The following is a 24,964-nucleotide window of genomic DNA, read 5'->3' on the forward strand; positions in this document are numbered from 1 at the left end:
GTTCACTAAAACATCTGAATAATTGAAATCCGGAAAAACATCTTGTGGTGCGTTCTGCCGAATGTTCAGCAGTTCTTCCCTGGTGAAACTGATGGCAGGAATATAACTAAAGACAGGACAAACTAACAAAAACACAAAAACATATGCGGAGCTCGTCACGGAGGCAGCCATCCTGTATCGGCGCCAGCGAATGTGAAAATGCGCTAATATTTGTGAGTTTATAAGACTATGACAGCAAATATGCTAACATTTTGAACGACAAACAACATTATTTTTATATTTTAAACACAAACCTCACATCATTTTGATATCAAATATCTAAACTTTCTTAACATTTTCGTGAGATATGATCATTTATACTAATATTTATAATTCAATTTAATTTTTATATTTACCATTTTCATTCAATTTTTCAGTTTTGTTTTGTTTTAACTTTTATGTTAGTTTCAGTTTAAGTTAATAAAGTAAAAATGTTATTAAAATGAGAGATTTCTTTCTTTTTATATATATATATATATATATATATATATATATATATATATATATATATATAAATAATAAAATAAACATATAAATGATTAATATATTTATATTTTAATTCTATTTATAATTTATACTTTACATGGTTTATTTTATTTAAAGTAACAAAAGAGTTTTTAAACAGTTTTGATTTTAGATTAATTTAACTAATTATAAATGAGAAATTTATCAAAATGCAGTGAATTTATGCTTAAAACAAGAACAAATATCTGCTAATGAAGTCAGAAAAATCAACTTAATTCAAAGGGAAACGCTTCTTTTAATTTCAGGCTCCATTAGCAGGTATTTTTTTCTCATTAAGCCAAAACTTCACATAATTTTGATAACTTATTCAGATAACACGACCACATTTATCACATTAACCACTCGCTCTGTCCTCAGAGTTCATGTTTAGCTAACGAGCCAATCCATTTATTAGCAGAACAGCGAAAGATAGAGGTGAAGATCTAAATAAATTCTCCAGCCTTTTGTGTTTCTCGCATATTCAGCTGCAAATAACCCGAGCTGACACCGTAATAGGATTCATTCATCACTCTTGAGCCGTGAAGCGCTCATTAGAAACATTGTGCAGGCCGTTAATCTGCACATTAATGAAGCCAATCAGATGGGATCTCTTCATTAGGCCGTCTCCTCACAGGAAGTGTCCACAGCTAAAGTTGTGCATGAAACGGAGAATTAATATTGATGTTCAGGATTTGGAGAATTATGCACAGATTTAAACAAATATATTCAAGGATTTGAGCTGATTTGCATTTGTTGTGAATCTCCCGGAGAGTTTAATTAAAAAGGTGAAGCTTGTGTTAACACATATGTGAGATTTCACAACACATGCCAGCTAAAAATCACAATTTAAATCTCTTCTGCTCACCAAGACTGCATTTATTTGATTAAAAGTACAGAAAAATTGCTAAATATTATTGTTATGTAAAACATCTGTTCTCTGTGTGAATCTGTGTTAAAGTGTAATTTATTTCTGTGATGCTCCGCTGTATTTTCAGCATCATTCCTCCAGTCTTCAGAGTCATATGATCTTCAGAAATCATAAAAATATACTGATTTACTGCTCGAATTATAAAGGAAGACGCTCCCCTGAGCCTCAGGCTGTTGTTCGGTTAATTAGTTCTGAGTTAATTGCAGGTCAACGATCTGAGGCAATCAAACACCTTTCCAATATTCAGTGTGTGTGCGATCGATGTGAAGAAGAGCCGAGTCTCAAACACAGACGAGTCAGAAAGAATTGAGTCAATTTTCTAAGTTTGATTCATTTCTGTGAATCTGTTCCAACTCCTGATTTCAGTGAATCGATTACAAAATTATTAAATTATTCATTTTTATCTTTTAAGTGATTCATATTTTATCACGGTTGATAAAAAAAAAACTCTAAAACTCAAAACAAAAGATTCAAAGCAACTAAAGAGTCAAAACAAGTAAAGATTCAAAACAAATGCCGTTGACAAGAACATTCAAACTAAAGATTCAAAGTAATATTATAAAACAAAATCTTGACCTTAAACAGTCAAACGCATTCACATAACTCCCTGCATCCCCTTTTTACATATGTATTATTAATAATAACAATGATTATTATTATTGTATTATATCTATCATTATAGTATACATAACTATTTATGTAATTAGGGTGTGTGTGTGTGTGTGTGTGATAAGCATAATCCACTAGAATTTGTATTGATTATTTTCTTTTTTATTTCCCCTCTTTTTCTTTTTTTTTTTTGTTATTGTCTAATCTGGGGCCTGTTCTTCGTACGTCGCTAACTCTGTTAGCTGGATTTGAATGTTGATCGTGATCTTGGATCGTTTGGTTCTTCGAAGCTCATCCCGGAGCTGCTGTCATAGCAACAGGTCCGTTAGCTTAAACTAAGCTTATTTGATGTAAACAGGATTAGATTCTTTTCAACCAGAACTGAGACTCAAAATATGTCTGCTACCACCGCTACTTAATTACAAGAGTATCGTACTGACCCAGGGACAATAATTTAAAATAATAATCATTAAAAAATATTTAAAAATAATATTAAAAAGCTGTGTAGTCCATAACAGCCTGCTATAGACACAGCCAGTTTTACTCACTGAAATATTTATTTGTCATAAAATGATTACTTCATAATTGTATTAGAGTCGTACACACATGCTATACAGATAATAGAGTCGTGCATTATTTTGAGTGCTGACTGCTATTATTCGAGTGGCTTGATGGAGCGCAGGAGATGCAGATAACATGATATTGACCCTTAAGAAACTTTCATTAATGCTTTCACGTAACAAATCTGTCCAAATATAAAGTGAAATGAATAGATCATTTCTACATTGAAATAAAAATGTAAAGACTGCACAACTATTATAAATTGCGAATCTAAATAATTGGGAATCATGAAAAAAATTATAATAAAATAAAAACATGTATCTATTATCTGTTTCATGTATCTAATATAACATGTATGTAGTTTTGTTTGCTTGGCTGTTTCCTTATAAAAGTCCAGAAATTTGTCAAGTTTCTCGTCAGGTGTCGTTTTAAATTATATGACGTCCTTACGTTGCCGTCTTGCCACCAGCCAATCGCTGCACTGCTGATCATGGTTTCGAGTATCGATACATATCCCCTTTTAAGACAACACATGAACACGCAATTATCTCAGATAACTCAATCCAGCGATACTAATCATACACAACAGGTGTGTTCGAAGAACCCAATTAGCCGGATCAGGATTAGCACGATGATATCATCTTGGTTGTGTCATTTGATCTCGGATGTAATAAGCGACGTACGAAGAATTAAATGCAATGAAGGTTGTTTTGGATAAAAGCATCTGCTAAATGCATTAAAAACACTTTATTTCTCTTCGGTTTGGATTGAAGGTCTTTTGTTTAGACTTCAGACGTCTTTGAAGAGTCGAGTCGCTCTGGTTCTGCATTATTCATGTGTGAACAGTGTGTTTAGCTCTGCATATTTCCATCGTGGCGTGTCACACGCTAACAACACGAAACGCTCATTCTGATCGCTGGGATGGAGCGGGAATATCCCGGCGTATTCCTCAGACTGAGCTAATTACAGCACGTTAATAGAGACACCAGCTGCCTCTTAACATCTCATCACAACAACAGCAGCGACTGAGAGAAGGTCAAGAGCTCAATCTGCTTTCACAGCACGACCCACAGAGATCAAACTAGCATCAGAGCTGTGCATTAATATATGACCATGAGCTGAAAAACACTTGTTTAACCAACAATATCTTTGCTTGTCTTAACTATGCTTTAATATAGAGATAATTGTGTTTTATTATTTAGCACTGGTTCAAATTTATTTTAAATTTTTTTGCTACAACATCTTAAGAGTCCTGTGACCAACTTAAAAAATTATAAATTACTATTTGTATAAATCTTACTGAAATAAGAAAAAAAAAATAATAATAATAATAATAATAATATATATATATATATATATATATATATATATATTATAATTATTAATTTAATTATATATTTGTATATATAAATATATAAATAAATAAATATGTAAACATAGAAGCATAGCAAAGACGGGGATTGTTTAACAAAATTTAATTATTTTTATTAAAATAGTTTTTAAACAAAATATTGTAATAAATAAAAAAATAAATAAACATAGCAAACATTCAGCTTCTTAAATATCTTTTAATATATATTTTTTTTTTTAAATGACATATCAAATTAATTTAATAAATTTTTTTTTAATCAAATTAAATGAAAATAAATTAAGTGTAACCCTATAAACAAGCATAGCAAGCCAGGGCATTTTTAATAATAAATGCAAAAATACTGATGAATAAATCAGTATTTCCCCAACTCATGCAACCCTAATATTTCCTCAAACTCAAAACGATCTGAATCTCGTCAGTCAGAAAGTTCTTGAAGTTTTGGTGAGTTGAAACATTCTCCAGAGACACAACACACATCAGACACGGCGTGAGCAGCTTAACGAGTTCAGCACAAACGAGCTCAGATCCGCAGGCCGCCGCTCATCTGCACTTTAACATCACTACACGACTCCAGGGGCTATTAAAGAAGGTTAATTAATGTTCGGATAACACAGTTCATTTTTTAATGAGAAGAAAGGGTCTTAGCCCACGCTGGCACCGAAAGCTTCATGCTGGAAGACAAATGCATTGACATTACTGTAAGAACCAAGAGGGCCATGCTCAATATTCATAACAATTTTGCTGAAATATGAAGTGATAAAACAATGGATCTTTCTTTAAAACGTTTTATTAAGTTTTTATAATATTGATTATCTTTATTGATTATTTTAACTTACAGTATTTTACTTCTTGCAATAAATATATAAATATTAAGATGCACATTAAATATCATCAAACGGTTGAGAAACATTTTCTATGATGATTTTAACTCACTTTTTCTTGTATTTTATTTCTTGATATAAATATTCAGAATTTCCTTGATTTCTTAAACTCAATTTTTATTACTGTTTTTATTTTTATTTCCATCATTACTTTAATCTTACATTTGACTTTTTATTTGTTTAGTATTAAGATAATCCATAAATGTCAGAAATTAAAATGTGTCAGAAAAATGTTTGTTTTTTTGCCTAAATAAAAAAAAAAAAAAAATTAAACAATAAATACTTTCAGAATGCTTCACATAAATTTCAAATAATATAAATATTATAATTCTGGTCAATACTGATAAGCCAATAAAATTACATATATATATATATATATATATATATATATATATATATATATATATATATATATATATACTTGATTAATTTGTCTAATCAAAAATAAAATATTGTGTAAAGAAAAAGAAAAAAAAACATTCTGAATGCTAAATCTGAGTTTAGAAATTTTAACATTGCTGAAAAATTTATATTTATGCATTAATCCAAAAATTCCAGCAAACCGATAAATATATGTATATATAATTATAAGAAACTGATCATTATTTTCAACTAATATCAGATTTTTTTTTTTTATCAATAAAAAATGTCAAATTTTTTTTAAAAATCATTTATTTAAATGCTACAGCTGAATTCATGAATCCCAACATGGATCAAAAATAAATAATAATTATATTAGGATTTGGTACAGGGTTATTCAATCATTTGTTTTTTGGAGATTAATTAAAATGAGAATTATGATAAAGTGATATAATATTCTAAAGTGTACAAAGTAGAGGAAATAAGAATGCACAATTACATATCCAATGTCTTAAACTAATACAAATATATAGATAATATAACCTATATACATAATGCATCACTTTATAAAGCAACACGCATCAACAAGAACATCCTTACAAACCAGGAAAGTCATGCATAAAAACCAGTCAATATGTGCTCAACATGACGTTACTCAGCAGCAAACGTTCATTTCAGTGTGCTCCTTCTGTCTGAAAAACCCTGATCCAGATCCAGATGAAGCAAGCATCTGGACGCATGGATGCCACAAACAGACGGATGAGCGCCGATACCACGATCTCATCAGGTTTACTCAGCGTTTCACACTAACGCAGGAAGAGGAAAACACACAATACTCTGATTTACTGTCTGAAATCAGGAAGAGCTCTAGCTGACCACATGACTGATGTTCTGTCAACGATTCATCCATGCATTCAGCCCCAAACTTCAGCTTTATATGTTTGAATCTACAGTAACATTTCCATGTGTTTAAACATAACATAAAAAATGAATGTGATGCATATTGTGATGAAACTGGTAAGAAACAGGTAAGATATAATTACTGTAATTTACTGAATGTGTTACAGTTAGCAGTTAAATAAAATTTGTAAAAAAAAAAATTTTTGTGCATGTAATATATAATAATATATAATTCCTTTTTTATTTATAAAATATATAATTGTATTTTTATTGTTTATTTGTCTGTTTTTATATTTATTTGTCTCATTTCCTGAGAAAATCAGTTCTTGAGGGGAAAAAATATATTTTTACATTTATGCTGATCATGAGCCATTTGGATAAAAATACATTTTGAAAATATAACTTAAAAAATAACTATAAATAATAATACAAAAAATACTTTAAAATACTAAAATGAACTCGGCTTTATTTTTTTGTTTTGTTTAGGTTTATTTATTTATTTTTGAGAGCAGAAATCTGACCGTTTCCTTTCTGACTGATAAATATATTCATCACAATAAGTTTATTAGTTTATTTATGTTAAACAGTGTAATACAAATGGATTGATGTTATAAATGCAATCTTGAATTCAGGCCTCTGTGTAGTTTCTGAGTGCTCTAGCAAGTCAAAAAAGCTTTCGCAGCACACTTTCCATGCCCTTAAAAGTCACCACAGACTCTGACCCACTTACTGTGTGTTAAAGATGTATTTGTGAATAGCACTGGATTATAAGACGTCTATCAGATTATATTGATCATCAAAGATGAAGCTGAAGCTTTTCCCTCAAACACAAAAGAAAAACTGCATACATGTATAACCGGGGAGCCTTTAACATGATGAAAGAGGACATTTATTAAATTAATTCCACACGCTGACAGCAAACAAATGAAACCGAGAACGTGCCAGACTTCTGACACACAGAGAAAAGACACGAGCAATTCATCGTTCGAGAATCAGAGAGCTGTGAACATCACGACTGAATCCAACAATAAAGAGTTTTACAATTCATTTATTTCCTTCATTTGAAATCACTTTAGATAAAAGTGTCTGCTAAATCCATAAATAAATCAAAAGGTAATTCTAATCATGTATTTTGACATGTAGAGCATAAATGCACTATTATATCCACTTCAGTGCAGGTGTAATCATAACTGGAACCATTTATTAATATATTATTGTTGCATCTTTTTTATATATCATTTAATATTTATGAATAATATTTTTCGTGATATATATATATATATATATATATATATATATATATATATATATATATATATATATATATATATATATATATATATATATATATACAAATAAGTAAATGAAAATGTAATTCTAACAATAATTTATATTTAATATCTAATATAATAATATATATAAATGCATTATTATATCAACTCCAAATAGGTGGGTATGTATGTATATTTAATCACATTATATTAAATATTTATATATATATATATATATATATATATATATATATATATATATATATATATATATATATATATATATACATATTATGATTATTATCATATCATATCACTCTTAAACATTTTACATTAACATTTCAATAGTGATAGTTTTAATTTAGTTTACATTTAGTCAATTTTATTTTATTATTAATTATAATATAATGTTTTATTATTACTAGGCCCTACAAACAAGCACTATCACAGCAAACCTTGATTTTTATCGCATTTTAAAAATCTCAATTACAATTTTCATCAAAGAAAAACCTGCGATTAGATTCTTCTAAAAATAAAAAATTTCTGGAAATAATGGAGACTCTTCACTCCAAAAAAGACAAAAAAGCATGAAATGTAGTGCACTATATTCCACGTCTTCAGACGTCTTTTGATGCTTTATGTGAGAAACTGAACAAGTGACTGTAAATGTGACTAAATATGGCACAGAGAGCTGATTTGAGATGATTTTAATTAATAACTTTTTCTTCACACAAAGCATCATATGACTCTGAATAAAACACAGGAGACATCTGGATATTTTAGGAGCTGAACTGTGGAGATGTGAAGTGTTAATTAAACTTTACAAGGACATGAAGGTGAGGACACAGAGACACATCGAGCTTTAAATAACAGCTGATTCAGTTCATTCATCTGATTCACACTGAACAACGAGAGCGAATCACTCCAGAATCAAGAGAACTCACAAACAATCATATTTCCATAAACATTCTTTTCTTCGTTACAATCTAACACTTTTATATAGAGCTGCTTTATAGCTGGACAGAATTGATCTCGTAATTATTGAACTGAATCGAATCCACACTGAACTGAATAATGACTCTATTGTGTTCAGCTGAAACTGAATCATTTTATAACTGTTGCAACTTTATAACACTGTGATCTTATTACTGCACAGCTGTCTGAACAGGGTTATTACCAACTACAATCATACCATAAACATATATTTGTTACTTGAAATCAAATTAATCTTTACTGAAATTAAATATATATATATATATATATATATATATATATATATATATATATACACATTTGAATTGACATAGTTCCAACGTTTCTGTTTTTAATTTAGTTTAACTTGACATACTAAAACAAACTAAAACTAAAATAAAACATAAAAAATATATAGACAGATATATAAAATATATACATAAAACATAAATATATATATATATATATATATATAAAAAACTGAAAATATCAAAAGGAAAACTAATTTAAACTATTCTTAAAATTATGCATAGATATATTTAAAGTAAAATAATGAAAATAACAAGAACACAAAAAAATACAGAAACTAAAAATATGAATATTCATATTTTTAAATAATTAAAAAATAATTGTATATATATATATATATATATATATATATATATATATAAAACAAAAATCATTATATTTTAACTATAAATTGTATATTATATATATTTTATTTCAATTTATTATATACATTTTATATTATTATATTTAATTTAAGATATCTTATTTTTTATGTGTATCAGAGTGCACTAAATCAAAGTATAATGGTTATATATATATATATATATATGAAACAAACAAAAATCGTATATTATATATATTATCTCTATTTATCATATAAAAGTAATATTATTATATTTAATTAAAAAAATCTTATTTTTAAATGTTTATCATAGTGCACTAAATCAAATCTTCGTTGACTGACTGAATATACAATGATCTCACTTTTGATAATATTTTTGAGCAATTAGGTTTTAAAGTTGGTCTCCTCAGAACACAGAAAACCTGTTTAACACAATAATACTGTAGAAACACTAGAAGAGCTGTCAATAATCCCTGAATAATGGCTGTAAGACGCAGCACAGAACGCTGAAGCATCTCTGTCATGATCACAGCTGACACGTCAACCCCAGAGACCCACACATCCCAGCATGCACTGCTCCAGCGACAGACACCACCGAGGCTTTATATATCTCTCACCTCGTCGAAGCCGCTGTCTTCTTTCTTCAAGGCTTGAGGGGAAGAGAAAGAAAAGGACTACTGAACAGTGAATAAAAGAAAGAAATAAGCTCTTTAATGCATTCTGCACATGCAAATGAAAAACAAGTAAAGGCTGTAACTGACCAAAATATTTCTAAATATCTAAATATCTCTAAAGTCTATAGCACAAGAAACTGCACAGTGATAAACACTTTATTATTTTAAAAATATATTTGGATTATTTTTCGCATTTAAATTTTTTATGTAAAAGTGTTTGTGAAAAGTTGTTCATTACCACAGGAAATAGTTTCTACTCTTAATATCTACAGCGATAAACACTCAAAAATACTCCTTTTTAAAAATATAAAATCATTTAATTTTTGTATTAAAAAAAATATTTGTATTATTATTTTTTTTTATATTTATGTGATGTGCTGTTCCTTACCACAGAAAAATAAATGCTTTTATTATTTAAAATAATTTACATTTTAATAATAAAATTATTTAATAAATATTTTACAAATTCTAATTTTTTATATATATATATTTAAATATATATATATATATATATATATATATATATTTTTTTTTTTTTTTTTTTTTATTTATTTATTTTTTTGGTCGTGTTTGTGATGTGTTGTTAATTATGACAGAAAATATTGTGTAAACTAAAGTCAATAGAGCAAGACACTTCACAACTTCACTATTAAATATCTCTTATGTATCTGAAGTCTAAGGTCAGGACACTATCATAATAAACATTTAAAAATACTAAGTAATAATTTTTATTATTTTGGTAATTCCAACTTCACATTTCTGCTTTTTATAACTATACCAAAATATATTGTGGTAATCAACCTAACGCCACAAACTCAACTTTAAACGCAGAAATGTCTGTAATAATAATAATGTGTTCAGAAGGCAGGATAATAGACTCATTTGTGTGTTTAATAAACCTGTTTCATAGTTTAACTAAAGCACAAACGAGTCTGAGTGTTAAACGAGCGCCGCCTCGGAGCGTCTCTCTTTCATCTTCCTCACATTATGATTTATTCATGTCACTGTTGTCGTTTCAAAGCGACGAGCCAAATTAAATTTCTCCCCTCTGAGGAAAACAGACAGAACAGGCAGATATATTACAGACTTCATATTTGTATAAACACTGAACAAACTGGGCACAAACAAATAAGAGAAATTATATTTTGCATTCAAAATTAAGCTCAATTTAATAAATATATATATATATATATATATATATATATATATTTTACATATAATATATAAAAGTTTTTTTGTACTTATATTTATAAAAAGTATTAAAACATGTATAATAATATATAAAAAATAATTATTTTTTTTAACATTTATATACACAAAATAAAAATAATCTGAGGGAGCAAAAACAAATCTAAACATTGAGAAAATCATCTTTAAGTTCTTTTAAATCAATTAAGTTCTTAGCAATGCATATTACTAATCAAAAATTAAGTTTTGATATATTTACGGTAGGAGATTTACTAATTATTTTCATGGAACATGTTTTTTACTTAATATCCTAATGATTTTTGGCATAAAAGAAAAATTTATAATTTTTACCCATGCAATGTATTGTTGTCTATTGCTACAAATATACCCCAGAGTTAAGTATATACATATATAATGCAATAAAATATTATAGGTATTATTAATTATTTAAACTGATGTATACGGTACAGTATAGGCTTCAGGCTACATGCATAGTAACACTGTGCACAAATAGTGGGTATAAATAGTCAATATTTAGTCCATGTTAATTCAATCTTGCATATATATTTTCCAGAGCTGGCCTTATCTTCTCTCTGCATGATGCACATGACGGTGTGTTCTTGTGCTGTATATCTGTGTGTATTCGTCCTGTGCAGAGACACAGTCATCAGTGACAGAACGGATGAGCGCTGATGAAGTCAGCAACTTCACCAGAGAAAGGCCCTTAGACAGCATCTTTAACCACCGCTGCGACAGAAGAGCCCTAACTAGTGCTCAAGCGTCTCTACTTTACAGGGGACATTATGCATTATGTTTATACAGTTTATAAGAAATGCAATGTATTAGAAGTTCTCACATGTTGTTGCAGCAGAAGCACACTTCATTTTTCTATTCAGATTAATTTTTTCTTGCATTTTCTTCAGTAATATCTGTTAAAAAGGTTGATGGAACCATATTCATTTTTGTTAGTATTTTTCAAATGACAATTTTATATTAATGACATTTTTAAATAATTATAAAAAATGTAAATTAAAAATATAAATTAATAAAATTATTATTATTATTATTAATAGGCTTCACGGAAATTTTTATTTTGGATAGATTTTTTTAAATAATAAAAATGCTCATAAAATAATTAAAATTATAATAATTATTAAAAAAAATATATATATATATATATATATATATATATATATATATATATATATATATATATATATATATATATGGTAAAAAAATATTTTTTAATTTTATTTTATACATTATAAACACCTTCAAATATTTACAAATATTATATCTTTTAAATAATATAATAAATATAAAAAGAATAAATAGAAATACAAAGATATTTATAAATATAATTGCAGTACCTCACAGGCTTTACTTTACGAAAAATAAATAATTTATTCTGTTTTGGGGGTGAAATGTTTTTTGAGATGAATAAACCACTTCAGCGTCTGATCTAATAAAGCCTTAAAACACATAGAAATGTTGTCTATCGTCTTTACAGTTAATGTGATAAACTGAGATATTAATAAGATCTCATTTATGATTCTTCTTTATGATTTAGACTCAAAGACCACATGAAGCTCTCGCAAGTTCATCCCTGCATATTCTACTCAATTCTATTCTGTATTCTACATCCGGCTGGTTTGAGAGGAGCTCGTGAACGCTTTGAATCGGTTTCAGTCTTATTTTTGTGTTTATATTCGTGGTTTGATTTACTAAACGATCTTTAACAGTTAAAACTAACTTTCCTGCGGAGCTGACGCGCGCGCGAACAATAACGGCGCGTATTTGACAGTGTTTTACCGTGTTTTTACTGTGTATTTGCTGTGTTTTTGACACTCACCGATACGACTGAAGCTCTCCGACAACGTTCTTCTTAATTTCTTCATTTTGCCGATCTTTTCGGCCGGTTGAGCCGCTGGCATTAAATCACACATGTCTGAAATGAAGCTGAGGCGCGATCAGAGACGAGTAAATATTAACGGCTGTGTGGAAACACTGTCCTTCCGTGTCAAATACACATTTCTGACGTCTTCTGACTACATCTCTGAAGAACGAGCTGTAATCCGTGGTAATGTGAGGAGGGAAACTTCTCCAAACGCCGCGGTTTTCCTCTGGATTGGAAAGCTGCTGCTGGATGTCATTTTTTGGGATTCTCCTTCTGCTTGGCGAGAGAGTGAGGATAAAACGGCTGAGTAAGCCCCGCCCCCGCGGGTCAGTCATTGGCCGTTGAATAGACGTCGCGTCTTTCATTGGCTGCATCAGCTGTCCGTCATCTGAGGAACACCGCCTCGCCTTTTAATAAAAGCCAGCAGGCATCTTCAGGACATTTGTACAGTTTTTAAATGGCCAAAAATTCCGTGCATGACTTAATTAATAATTCATACAGGAAAATAGGAAAATTATTTACTACACTGAAAAGGTTTTAAAAAATACTGTGAAAAGATGTTATGTATATATTATTAATAAATTAAATAAATAATTACAAAAATAATAATTTCACCCAGTACATAATACCGCCATTTTTTTACATTTTGATTGACATTTTGTTTTAAGATGATGTATTTGCACGCATTTCATCCAAGTGGAATTGATCTGATGATGTTTCTATGTGACAGGCGGCTGAAAAATAAGACACTCCTGCATCATTTCCCTCAGAATAATCTGCACTGATGAATTATGCAGAAACACGTTTATAAAAGCAAATAGGCTGAGTGTTGATTTCATGTTCACTTAAATCTCACATGCAACTCGTTCTGTTCTGCATCTTTAGCATGCAGCAGATTCACACACAAAAAATAAACCACAAAATCAAAAGCCCTTCATCACTCCACACGGGGATAAAGCACTGAGATTTCTTTAAAAGTGGAAGCTTGTTTTATTAGGACATGTTTTAATAAGAACACAGTATAAATACAAGTCATTCACAGAAGCCAGAGCCATTAAAAAAGATAAGTTTGGGATTACAACTGAATCAAAAAGTGCAACAATTCACTTAAAAACTGAACTTAGTTGTCATTTATACATCCTCATGTCATTACACATGCCAAAGTTGTTGTTTTTTTAACATTGAATGCAAAGGAAGAAAGAAAGTGACAAAGAAAGAACCCATCAAGGCATCATAACAGCAGTAAATATGATGCATTTTATAAAGTAAAATATGAAGTATTAACTGTTGTTGAGCAGAAAAGAACGACAGAATTGACATTTTTGCATAAACTAGTTCTCAAACTCTATATAAGAACACAAAGAAATAAAAGAGTCACATTCAAACCTAAAATCACTTCAGGTTGATGTTTTTTTTTTACTTTATATATTATGTTATTCTAGTATCTTGATTATCTGAATATTTAGATATTTGTATCAGAAGTCAAGACAGAAATACAGAGGATGAAAATGATTCTTTAGCAGCGTTCTGCTGTAATACAGGTGAGAGAGATTTCTAACCTAAAGTGATCCGGCGTGTGGTGAAGGGATGCGATCCGTGGCTTTTACTCGTTCTCGAACTTGCTGTACGGATGATCGGAGTCTGGGATGAGACCTGGAAGAAGAGAAGAATGTGTGGGAATCAGAATTCATATCCACGTCTTGATTTCTAGTATAAACATCTCAAAAGTCTTGAATCTGGATGCATTTTCTTGACAAGTAAGGCAAAAACTCAGATATAAACAAACGAGTATGGATGGAAATGAAACTGTAAAGTCTGCTGAAACTCATTTTGAGAAAACGGTCTCAACGGAAATCTACAGAGACATATTCATCAAATCTCATAAAATAAACACTTGTGTGTGTATTTTGTGGGTTTTCCTTCCATGAAACCAAAAGCAGACATATTAAAGCTGCATAATATCACTCCATAAATCAGAAAATACCGTCAACAAGTTAGAAAACAAACATTTTCACCATATTCTTAGAATTCTGGGGAATTATACATCAACAAAAGCCTTCAGAATACAGAGAGATAAACAAGTAAATGTGTATCTTTGGATGTTTATGAAGTGAAACCACAGAAGTACTTGCGTCTTGTCAAAAAAGGTTAGCAGCTAATTGTCAGTTTGTAGTTTGGTGTTGGTTTTGAACCCTGTTGCTCTGACAGTATTTCGCACAGGACGTCCTTCGGAGGGCAGACGCTCGTGTGTGTGTGTGTGTGTGTGTGTGTGTGTGTGTGTGTGTGTGTGTGTGTGTGTGTGTGAGAGAGAGAGCAGCAGGTCCCTGATGTACGGACTGCAGAGAGCAGGGGGAACACAACGGAGACCTCCATCCATCATGCTGTCTCTCACACACACACACACACACACACACACACACACACACACTTCACCACAGGACACACACACACACAAGCACACAGCAGAGCCAATGAGGACGCGGCCCAGAAACCATCAGTAATACCAGAGCAGCATCACCACACGCTCAGACAATGACTTTTATTTTGGACTCAATAAGTAAAGTTTACAAAAGTGACTTTTAGTTTGTAATCTCTGGAAGTCTGTTTCCACCACGGGATAACAAAAAATAAACTAACTAAAAAAGTATAAGTGACTTTTTCTTACAATTCTTAATTTGGTTCTAACTATTTTAAGGAAAAAAAAGAATTGTGAGATATAAACTCTAATTATCTTGCAACTCTGACTGTTTTTTATTCTGAGTTTTGAGTTTAGATCTCCAAATCAGATTTTGTTTCCATGGAATAAAATATAATAATAATTTGTAAAATTTGTATATAGTTTTGTGGCAATAAAGCACCCAATGCATTACATATATAAATATAATTTAACCTTAAAAGAAGTATTTATAGATCAGTTATATTTGTTATACCACCTATTAGTCATACACTTATTTAAATATTTTTTCCACTGAAAATATTACAAATACACTTTGAGTTTTCTATTTTTCACACTTTTACACATAAAAAAGAAGAAGTAACACATTGAGCAAAAAATTGAAAAAAAAGTGAAGTATGAAAAGCAGAGGGATGAAACTCTTACTGAGACTCACATCCTTTGATCTTCTCTTTACTTTCAACAATTTACTTTCGCCCGGCTCACGGGAATATCAAACAGATAATAAAGAGAATGAAATAATAATTAAAATTAATTTAATAAAAATGTAATTAAAAAAAATAAATATATATAAACAACTTAAAAATAAAAAATTAATAAAATAAATACAACAAAATAGATAAAGAAAAATAAAATAATAAATAATAATATAAACAATTTCAATACATTTCTATAATAAATAAAATATATTACATAACTAATAAAATATTAATAAGAAATAAAACAAATGTAGAAAACTAAACAGAAAAACTAAATAAAATACATTAAAATAATTTTATAAAATCCAATCAAATTAAATAATAATAAAATAATACAAATAAGAAATAAAAAAATTATAAACACAAATTAAATAAAAATAAATAAAATAGATAATAAAATATGAAATAAAAAATAAAATAAACAAATAAATCAAAATTAATCAATTTCTATAATTAATCAAATATATTAAATAATAAAATATAAATAAATTAAAAATTAATAAAATACGTAAAAAATAATTGCATAAAATCCAATCAAATTAAATTATAAATCAAAATAAAATAATAAACAATGTTAGTCTAAACAAAAAATAAAGTTACCAGCTAATCGGCCAAAGTCAATTAAATATAACAGAACAGGAATTTGTTTAAAATTACTTCTAAATAAAATAAATAAAGTAGTGTTTTGAAGACAAATGCTCTCTTCAGGTAATTTTCATTGCTCTTCTGTGGCATGAACCCAGACATCTTCACCTTCAGTTTGTCTCAAGGTCGTGTGGTATTCGGTGGGGTTTTGCGCAACAGCTGCGAGGGTTTGTCCTCCTGGCCTCCGCCGCAGCTCTGGCTTTCTCTCTCGCGATCACAGCACCAAGTGCATTTACACTTCACCTCATTCCTCTGAGGCTCTGCTAGCACATAAATTACAGCTCTTCTGAGCTCTCCACCAACGCTAATTAGCACAGAGTTAATCAAGCATGAGTCAAGCAGCCCGCCTGACACTTTTCCACCATTTAGAGCTGGAGGAAGCGCTTTATTAGGAAAAGCTCAGTCAAAAAGAAAAAATTCTGAAGAAATGCTTTTCTCTCCTCAAATCCTTGTGAATTTAAAACCAGATAACAGTTTAGCATTTTCTGAATTTAGTAATTAAGAAAATGACTGAAATTTTAGTAAATGCAGTCTGATGATGATCTTTAGTAATGAACTGAAGGACATGTTATTGTGTGTATGTGTGCATCTGGTAAAGGCTGAGCAAGGTCTTAATTCATATGTAATGAGTAAAATAGTTATACTTTAATCGATAGTATTAAATACTAATTATTGCTTAGACTTTACCCGATGCACACGGTTTTTATTTTCTGTTTGAAATAAGATTTTTAGCTTGTTCAACCCAAAAACTATTTTTTTCTGAAAACAAGACAATTATTTTTACTTGTCTAGAAAATCCTTCTTGATAAATTTTTTATTTGGATATCTTGGCTGGAAACAAGACAAAAAATTATTTTTGCAGTATACTGGTATCTAGTAAAGCAACCGTTAGCGTTAGTATTTATGAAGCTTCTCTCAGCGATGGAATAAAAATATAAAACAGGTAACAGCAACGACTTTCAGGTCTCTCAATTGCAAGTTTCATATCTTGCAATTACAACTTCTCAATTCTGCATATGGATCTCGCAATTCTAAATTTTCAGAGTTTTACGTTCACACCTCGCAATTCTAAATTTTCAGAGTTTTACGTTCACACCTCGCAATTCGGACTGTTTCAGAGTTTTACGTTCACACCCTGCAATTCTAAATTTTCAGAGTTTTACGTTCACACCTCGCAATTCTAAATTTTCAGAGTTTTACGTTCACACCTCGCAATTCTAAATTTTCAGAGTTTTACGTTCACACCTCGCAATTCTAAATTTTCAGAGTTTTACGTTCACACCTCGCAATTCTAAATTTTCAGAGTTTTACGTTCACACCTCGCAATTCTAAATTTTCAGAGTTTTACGTTCACATCTCGCAATTCTGTAGTTTCCGAGTTTTACGTTCACACCCTGCAATTCTAAATTTTCAGAGTTTTACGTTCACACCTCGCAATTCTAAATTTTCAGAGTTTTACGTTCACACCTCGCAATTCTAAATTTTCAGAGTTTTACGTTCACACCTCGCAATTCTAAATTTTCAGAGTTTTACGTTCACACCTCGCAATTCTAAATTTTCAGAGTTTTACGTTCACACCTCGCAATTCTAAATTTTCAGAGTTTTACGTTCACACCTCGCAATTCTAAATTTTCAGAGTTTTACGTTCACACCTCGCAATTCGGACTGTTTCATAGTTTTACGTTCACACCTCGCAATTCTAAATTTTCAGAGTTTTACGTTCACATCTCGCAATTCTGTAGTTTCCGAGTTTTACGTTCACACCCTGCAATTCTAAATTTTTTCGAGTTTTATGTTCAAACCTTGCAATTCTGTCGTTTCCGAGTTTTACGTTCACACCTCGCAATTCTGAATTTTCCCCAAGTTTTACTTTCACACGTCGCAATTCGGGCTTTTTTCGAGTTTTACGTTCACACCTCGCAATTCGGATTTTTCCAAGTTATACGTTCACACCTCGCAATTCTGATTTTTTCGAGTTATGCGTTCACACCTCGCAATTCAGCATTTCTCTCTTTAGCATTTACATCTCACAGCTCTGACTTTTTTCTCTGAATTCTAAGTTTGGAGATGTAAACTCAAAACACTAGGGGAAAAATCTGAATGGCCAGATAAAGTTCTAATTACCTTTTTCATTTTATATGCTGTGGCTGAAACAAGCTTCCATAAGCATTTCTACAACTACAACTCATTAGTAATCTCTACTCGTCCTGTGCCGAGGCCACATCAGCATTGATCAGTCAGTGTTGGGACACACACGAGTCAATCAGAAAGCTGAGTGCTCCTGTATCGGACTGTGTTTGAAGAACACGTTTTCTGCTGAATACAGCATTACTGAGCCCAACACAATAAACCCGATCAATAAGATCCTGTGTTACAACAACTCCACATGATGTCCTGCAATCAGCCATAACTTAACCTCTGAAGATCTAATAAAGTGTTGTTGCAGAACTGAGCACTTTGTAGTTGCACCAGTCTGACCACAATTATCTCCAGCTAATTCATCGACAGGAAAGTATGGAATACATCAGTGAGAGAACAAACACTTTACATAAACACTACAAAAAGTATGTACATATATGTATGTATATATGTACGTTTTAGAGCAAATACAGTAATCAACATTTGAAGTGGATCAAAAAAGTTCATCAAAGTTGTCCTAAGACAAGAAAGGGTATTGTTTTGGTTTTAAGACAACTTTGATGAAACTTCAAGTGTTGACTAGTGTAAATAAAAACAAAAACAAAAGATGGATGGTTGAATTTTATTGATTTCAATTCTGACTGCAATTCTTTTCTACTCCAATAAGATTAAATAATTATATCAAACATTATCCTATGTCTCTTTTTGCAAACCATTTAATTGCTACTGAATACAACGAACGAAATTCATCAGGCTACATATAAACGGGACTCTTTAAGATCTGTTTGCACGCAAAATAGAGGCACATGATTCTGGATAACATTAATTTTATTGTATTTTTTTAATGGAAGTTGTGGTTCTCTCACTATTCTGAATTAAACAAAACATTAGACAACTAAACAAAATCATATGTAATTTATGAATTAATGATTCAATGATTTACTAAAGATATACTTGTTTCACTTGAACGAATCTCTTGAATCTCTGGTGTTACAATGTAATCGATAAATCTTCATTTGACGTGTCAAATTACTTTCAAAAGGTGATTTAGACCTACTCTATTTTAATCACTACCATAAACATCAGAGTTCATATCTGAACTATAAACTTTTATCCCAGTGCTTCTGTGATTTAAATGTTTGTAATAATGACACTTTGTGGCTGAAAAAACTGAAGAATGCAGCTTTAAATGATGTGAAATTTGTTTACCAAGTTTTAAACACTATATCATTTCCATAAATGTATTTATGCCATTTGACATTTTCATGGCTCTACTGTTTTTGTAAAATGCAGAAAATGGTTATAAAGAGTAGCTGTGCGTGAACTCTTGTGAATATTAATGAGAGAAGAGCAGGATTGACGTTACTCACCGTACTTCTTGCGGATTTCATCATTTTTCACCGTCCTCTCGGCCCTCCTGCAACACACAGTAACCAGAGATGAGTGACGGCTTCAGAATGTGCAGATTTTTTAAACAAAATACGACATTTCCGTGTCATTTGCATCATTTGAGCTGTATTTCTTGCAGAGACTTTGAAGAAACTAGTTAGATTAGACTGATGTCATGTTAGGCCACCTTGATCAAAATAATACAATAATTGATAACATTCATGGCGAAAAACAAGTGAAAAAAAGGAAACCAACAAATAAAAAAGCAAATAAATAACTTAATACAATGTGTTTTGTGCTAATAAGAGCATGAGATTCAAGAGTCCTGAAAATAACTTTTTTTTTTTTTTTAAGAGTTTTGCATTTACATCTTGCATTTATGGTTTTTTTTGTTATTTATTTATTTCTTTTTAGAGTTTTGAATTTACATCTTGAAATTATGTTTTATTTATTTATTTATTTATTTTTAGAGTTTTGCATTTACATCTTGCAATTATGTTTTATTTATTTATTTATTTATTTTTAGAGTTTTGCATTTACATCTTGCAATTATGGTTTGTTTTTATTTATTTTTTTAAGAGTTTTGCATTACCATGATTTTTTTTTTTTTTTAAGAGTTTTGCATTTACATCTTGCAATTATGTTTTTTTTTTTGTTTTTTTGTTTTTTAAGAAATTTTTATTTACATGATTTTTTTAAGAGTTTTTCATTTAAATCTCACAATTCTGATTTTTTTTTTAAAGAGTTTTTTATTTACATCTTGCAATTATGATTTTGTTCTTAAGATTTTTTTAAGTTTACATCTCACAATTCTGTATTTTTGCACTGAATTCTACTGTATTTTACCCAATATAAATCCTGAGTCCTGTAAACCTAGAAGAGCAAATCAAACTCATAAACTGGATTCAATTTCCATAACCCAACCAGATGAGCTGAACCCGTCCTGAAGAGCAGCAGGAGATGATTCACGGTGAGTTCGTGTCTTTGTTTAAGGACATCCATTCCTCCACAGACTCGTTGTAAATACGAGCAGCAGTGTTTTATGTGTGTGTGACATACGACACCATACACTCCCTCTACATCATTCTTCCTCTACAGATCACAACGAACATGGACCAAGCCTCCAGACGAAATAAATCATCCGGAGCTTCATGAGCATCTGATCTGTGAAGCGGTGGGATCTACGTACCGTTCATCCGCTCGCTGTCTGATCTCCTCTCTTCTCCGCGCAAACTGCTCATCATCACGGTCAAAACTGCAAACGTAGAAGTAAAAGCCAGAGAAAACACAGAGCTGAATTAATCCTGTAACAGATTATTTTATATAAGTCTGAGAAGATGAACAACCAGCTGATAATTACAGCAATTGTGCTCAAAATCTGTGACCTTTAAATCATCACTGAAACTGAGAGACAGAAACTAGTCACATGAACTCACTTCAGTCATAAAAACACCAATAAACCATAGTTTACTCCCAATGACAAGGAAAAGTGAAACTATGAGTCTTGTCTAGCCGTAAAACATCAGGAACAAAAGATCATCACATGAAGCTGAGAAAGCATTAAAGAGAGATCGAGAGAGCGCTTCTGCTTCTGTGAGTCAAGCACTTCTGTGTTTCAAAGACTGGACAAACACACAGATGTGCCCTTTATAACCCCTCAATACAGAACCAGCTGTTTAAAAATAACCTCTTCTGTTGTTCTCGATTCGTTTATTAACTCTTTAATGTGTCGTATTTGATTCATGAATTTCTGAGGCCTGTAAATGATCAAACCGGTGCTGCTTCACACTTAATCTCCTCATGTCTTCGCTCTCTGAGTGAGAGTTCAGAGTGTTTTATTCAGTAATTAAGAGATCAATTAAATAAGTTAAGTCTTCATTTGATAACCAGAAAAATAAATAAAAAAAATCATTTAATAAAATAAAAATAAGAAGAAGAAAATAAGTTGTTTTATGCATTCAAATATTTATACGTGCTGAAACAGATTTTGGTAACAATAAAATTTAACATTTCATAGGGCCCTAAACATGTCATTTTTGTTAAACTTTTATTAAATTGATGTGAAAATATACACGTTTCGTAGTTTTAATTAATTAGACGTGTTTTTTGATTTTGATAAACTTTAACTAAACTATTAAAAAGGAGTCAAAAAAATGTAAACGAATTAAAAAAAAACACACAATCCAGAAAAATGTAAAAAGAAAAATCGGAATTTAAAAAAAATAAATAAATAAAAAGGAATTTAGGAAAAATTTTACGGATTTAATAGGGCTCTACTAAATGAGAAGTTGAGGATCATATTTAATATGTCTTTACTTAAAAAGTTTTACGTTTTGACTGCTTGAAAAAAAAACAATTCTTCAGGTATAAACGGACCCAGAATATAAAAACTTTATATAAACTTTAAATGCATAATGAAGGTTAAAGAAGCAGTTCATCCCAAAAAAATAAATAAAGAGTTTTGGCATTATGATCAAATGTGTCACGATAACTGTAGAAACAGTTTTCACTCAGATATTGCTAGTGAATTAATTAGAAAATAAATAAAAAGTAACAAAATAAATGTAATATATTTTCTTTAAAGGTTGAGTAAAGTGTTGTATTCAAAAAAAAAAAAAAAGATTCTCCTTACAATTATTTCATATGTCAGGCTTTCCAGGCTTCAATCAACTGTTCAGGGTTAATCTCGGAGCACAGAACTGTGTGTGAATGTGAGTATCTGAAGAAAAGAGGCAGTGAAGCTGATATGAAGGACTATCTGTGGTCTGACCTGGACGAGCGTCTGCGTTTACAGCAGCAGCAGCAGCAGCAGCAGACGCACACGGCCAGCAGCAGAGTCCCACACACCACAGCCATCGCGATGATCAGAGCCTCGAAGTTCACTGAAACAACATCACTGAAGATCAGGACGCTTACTGACCTCACACTGCTCTCATCCTCCACGAGTTAACGTGTGAGTGCGTGCAATAGCATGCATTATCTAGAATATAACCTTTAAAACACATTCGGCTCTGTTTTGAGATGCATAGAAAAAATGCATTGTTTTTAGCACGAGAACAAAACACACATCATTAAAAAAAAATTCCTGATTCCTATTTTTTAAGAGATATAACCAGGTATGTGTGTGTAACCGGTATATATATATAAGTTATATCAGAGTCCAAAAAAAAAAGTAAATACTTTTTTTTTTTTTTTTTTTACTTATAAAAATATACAATTACTAAAATAAATGTCTAAAAATGTAACTGAAATTAGACTAAAAATTTAAAATATAAAATAAAAGATCATTCAAAATAGTATATAAATAATACTAGGTTTCACAGCCGAGTGCTAAGTCAATAGTTATTAATATTTAACCATTAAGTGCCACGAACAGCCAATCGGAGTGAAGTATTCTATAAATCTGGATGGTGAGTGTGTGTAAAGTCATTTCCTGAATGTGAAAGTGTAACTTCCATCGGCTCAACAGCTGCTGTACATTAGAGGTCCTGTGTGTTTAACCCTTTGTGTGCATCTCAAAGCAGCTCATGAAGGAACTCACCCCAGCAAACACCCCAGCGAGCCTGAGAGAGTTTACACAGCGACGCCGGAGGAAGCACATACGAGACCGGATAATCTGTGCAGCTGCTGTTCGTCTGGCACCACAAACACTGTCAGGAGAAACACTGTTAATATTAATAATAATGTTTACAACATCCTCCAGGGTCTTACTGACACATACATTATTATTATTAGTAGTGGTATTATTATTATTAGCAGTGGTATTATTATTATTATTATTTACATTATCTAGGATGTAAAAAAAAACATTTAATATTATTATTAATTACAGAAATTTCAGAAAAAAATGTTTGTTGTTATTATTATTATTATTAATGCCAACTTTATTATTATTATTATTATTATTATTATTATTATTATAAATTACATTCTCTAGGATGTAAAAAAAAAAAACTTGTATTATTTTTATTATTATTAATATTATTAATTACATTCTTTAGGATCTTATCTTACCGAGACATTGGCGAGGCACGTCTCACAGGAAGTCATTGTGTTGCATTCTGGGCCGAGAAAGAAGAATAAAAACTCACAGATCAGAAAAAACACTGACATCAAAACAAAAATACTAAATAAAGAGCTGAATCTAGCCAAAGATGTTAAATCAAAACAACTTTGATGCTTTATTTATAGGATCACATCACATATTAATAACATAAAAGAGTTATAAAACTGACTGATAAAAAATATACTTCTATATTTCATTGATTTCAACAAAATATGTAACTTTGACTTGTTTGCAGTGCGTTAGTCCTTTTCAGTGTTTAACACTACAAACATTTAAATCAGTGACAGTTTTATATTAAACATATACAATAAACTATGATAATATTATAATACGTTAATATTAATACTAGGAATATACTATAATAATAATAGTTTATGACATTTTTTACGTCTTGACTTTGGATAAAAGCGTCCGCTAAATGACAAATTACTTACACGTATTCATATAGTTACATACACATTTATATTACAAGCAGATAAATAGAGAGATATGATTAGATAGAAGAAGACAAAGGTAAAAACATACGTTTGTGAAGAGGTGGAAGAGTTGTTGTTATTGTTGTTTTTGGAGATGTTTTCGCCTCAGAAACACTGATCGCGACACACAGCAGCAGAAAGCCCAACATCGACGCAAACAATCGCGATTCATCCATATCAGAGAAGATTTGAAGGTTTGTACAGCAGATGAATGAGGAGATTCTATCTGAGCTCTGAGATCTTCAGAAAAGTCAACAAAACTCCTCAAGCTGAAATCATCATGTGATCGACGCCGGAAACACAAAAACG

At 30.5% G+C, this 24,964-nt stretch overlaps 2 protein-coding genes across 4 annotated transcripts in view; both read right to left on the reverse strand.

The window, feature by feature from the left end:
- Positions 1–13,222, reverse strand: part of cdk14 (cyclin dependent kinase 14) — a 155,387-nt gene extending 142,165 nt beyond the window's left edge. For all 3 annotated transcript variants that reach the window (XR_003293938.1, XM_026283415.1, XM_026283417.1), the window contains exons 1-2: positions 12,743–13,222; positions 9,646–9,677 (exon numbers count right to left, since the gene is read on the reverse strand). Coding sequence is in view for 2 of the 3 variants with exons in the window: in XM_026283415.1 (XP_026139200.1) it covers positions 9,646–9,677; positions 12,743–12,836 (126 nt within the window). In the remaining variant the exon portion in view is untranslated. The remainder of the gene's footprint in view (positions 1–9,645; positions 9,678–12,742) is intronic.
- A 983-nt stretch (positions 13,223–14,205) lies between these two features.
- Positions 14,206–24,964, reverse strand: LOC113115809 (pituitary tumor-transforming gene 1 protein-interacting protein). The gene is made up of 7 exons (XM_026283440.1): positions 24,705–24,964; positions 24,128–24,174; positions 23,655–23,763; positions 22,884–22,995; positions 21,303–21,368; positions 20,095–20,141; positions 14,206–14,440 (listed from the first exon to the last, which is right to left on the reverse strand). Exons 1-7 carry the CDS (start codon positions 24,829–24,831, stop codon positions 14,391–14,393), a joined length of 558 nt encoding a protein of 185 aa, XP_026139225.1. The 5' UTR covers positions 24,832–24,964; the 3' UTR covers positions 14,206–14,390.

Source organism: Carassius auratus, chromosome 16, assembly GCF_003368295.1.
Source record: "Carassius auratus strain Wakin chromosome 16, ASM336829v1, whole genome shotgun sequence".
Lineage (NCBI taxonomy): Eukaryota > Metazoa > Chordata > Actinopteri > Cypriniformes > Cyprinidae > Carassius > Carassius auratus.

Coding starts and splice junctions, on each gene's coding strand:
- LOC113115809 (XM_026283440.1), bottom strand. CDS start 24,831: ATGGATGAATCGCGATTGTTTGCGTCGATGTTGGGCTTTCTGCTGCTG. Junction 20,142..21,302: donor AGACAGCGAGCGGATGAACG/GTACGTAGATCC, acceptor TGTGTGTTGCAG/GAGGGCCGAGAGGACGGTGA. Junction 14,441..20,094: donor TGAAATCCGCAAGAAGTACG/GTGAGTAACGTC, acceptor CTCTTCTTCCAG/GTCTCATCCCAGACTCCGAT.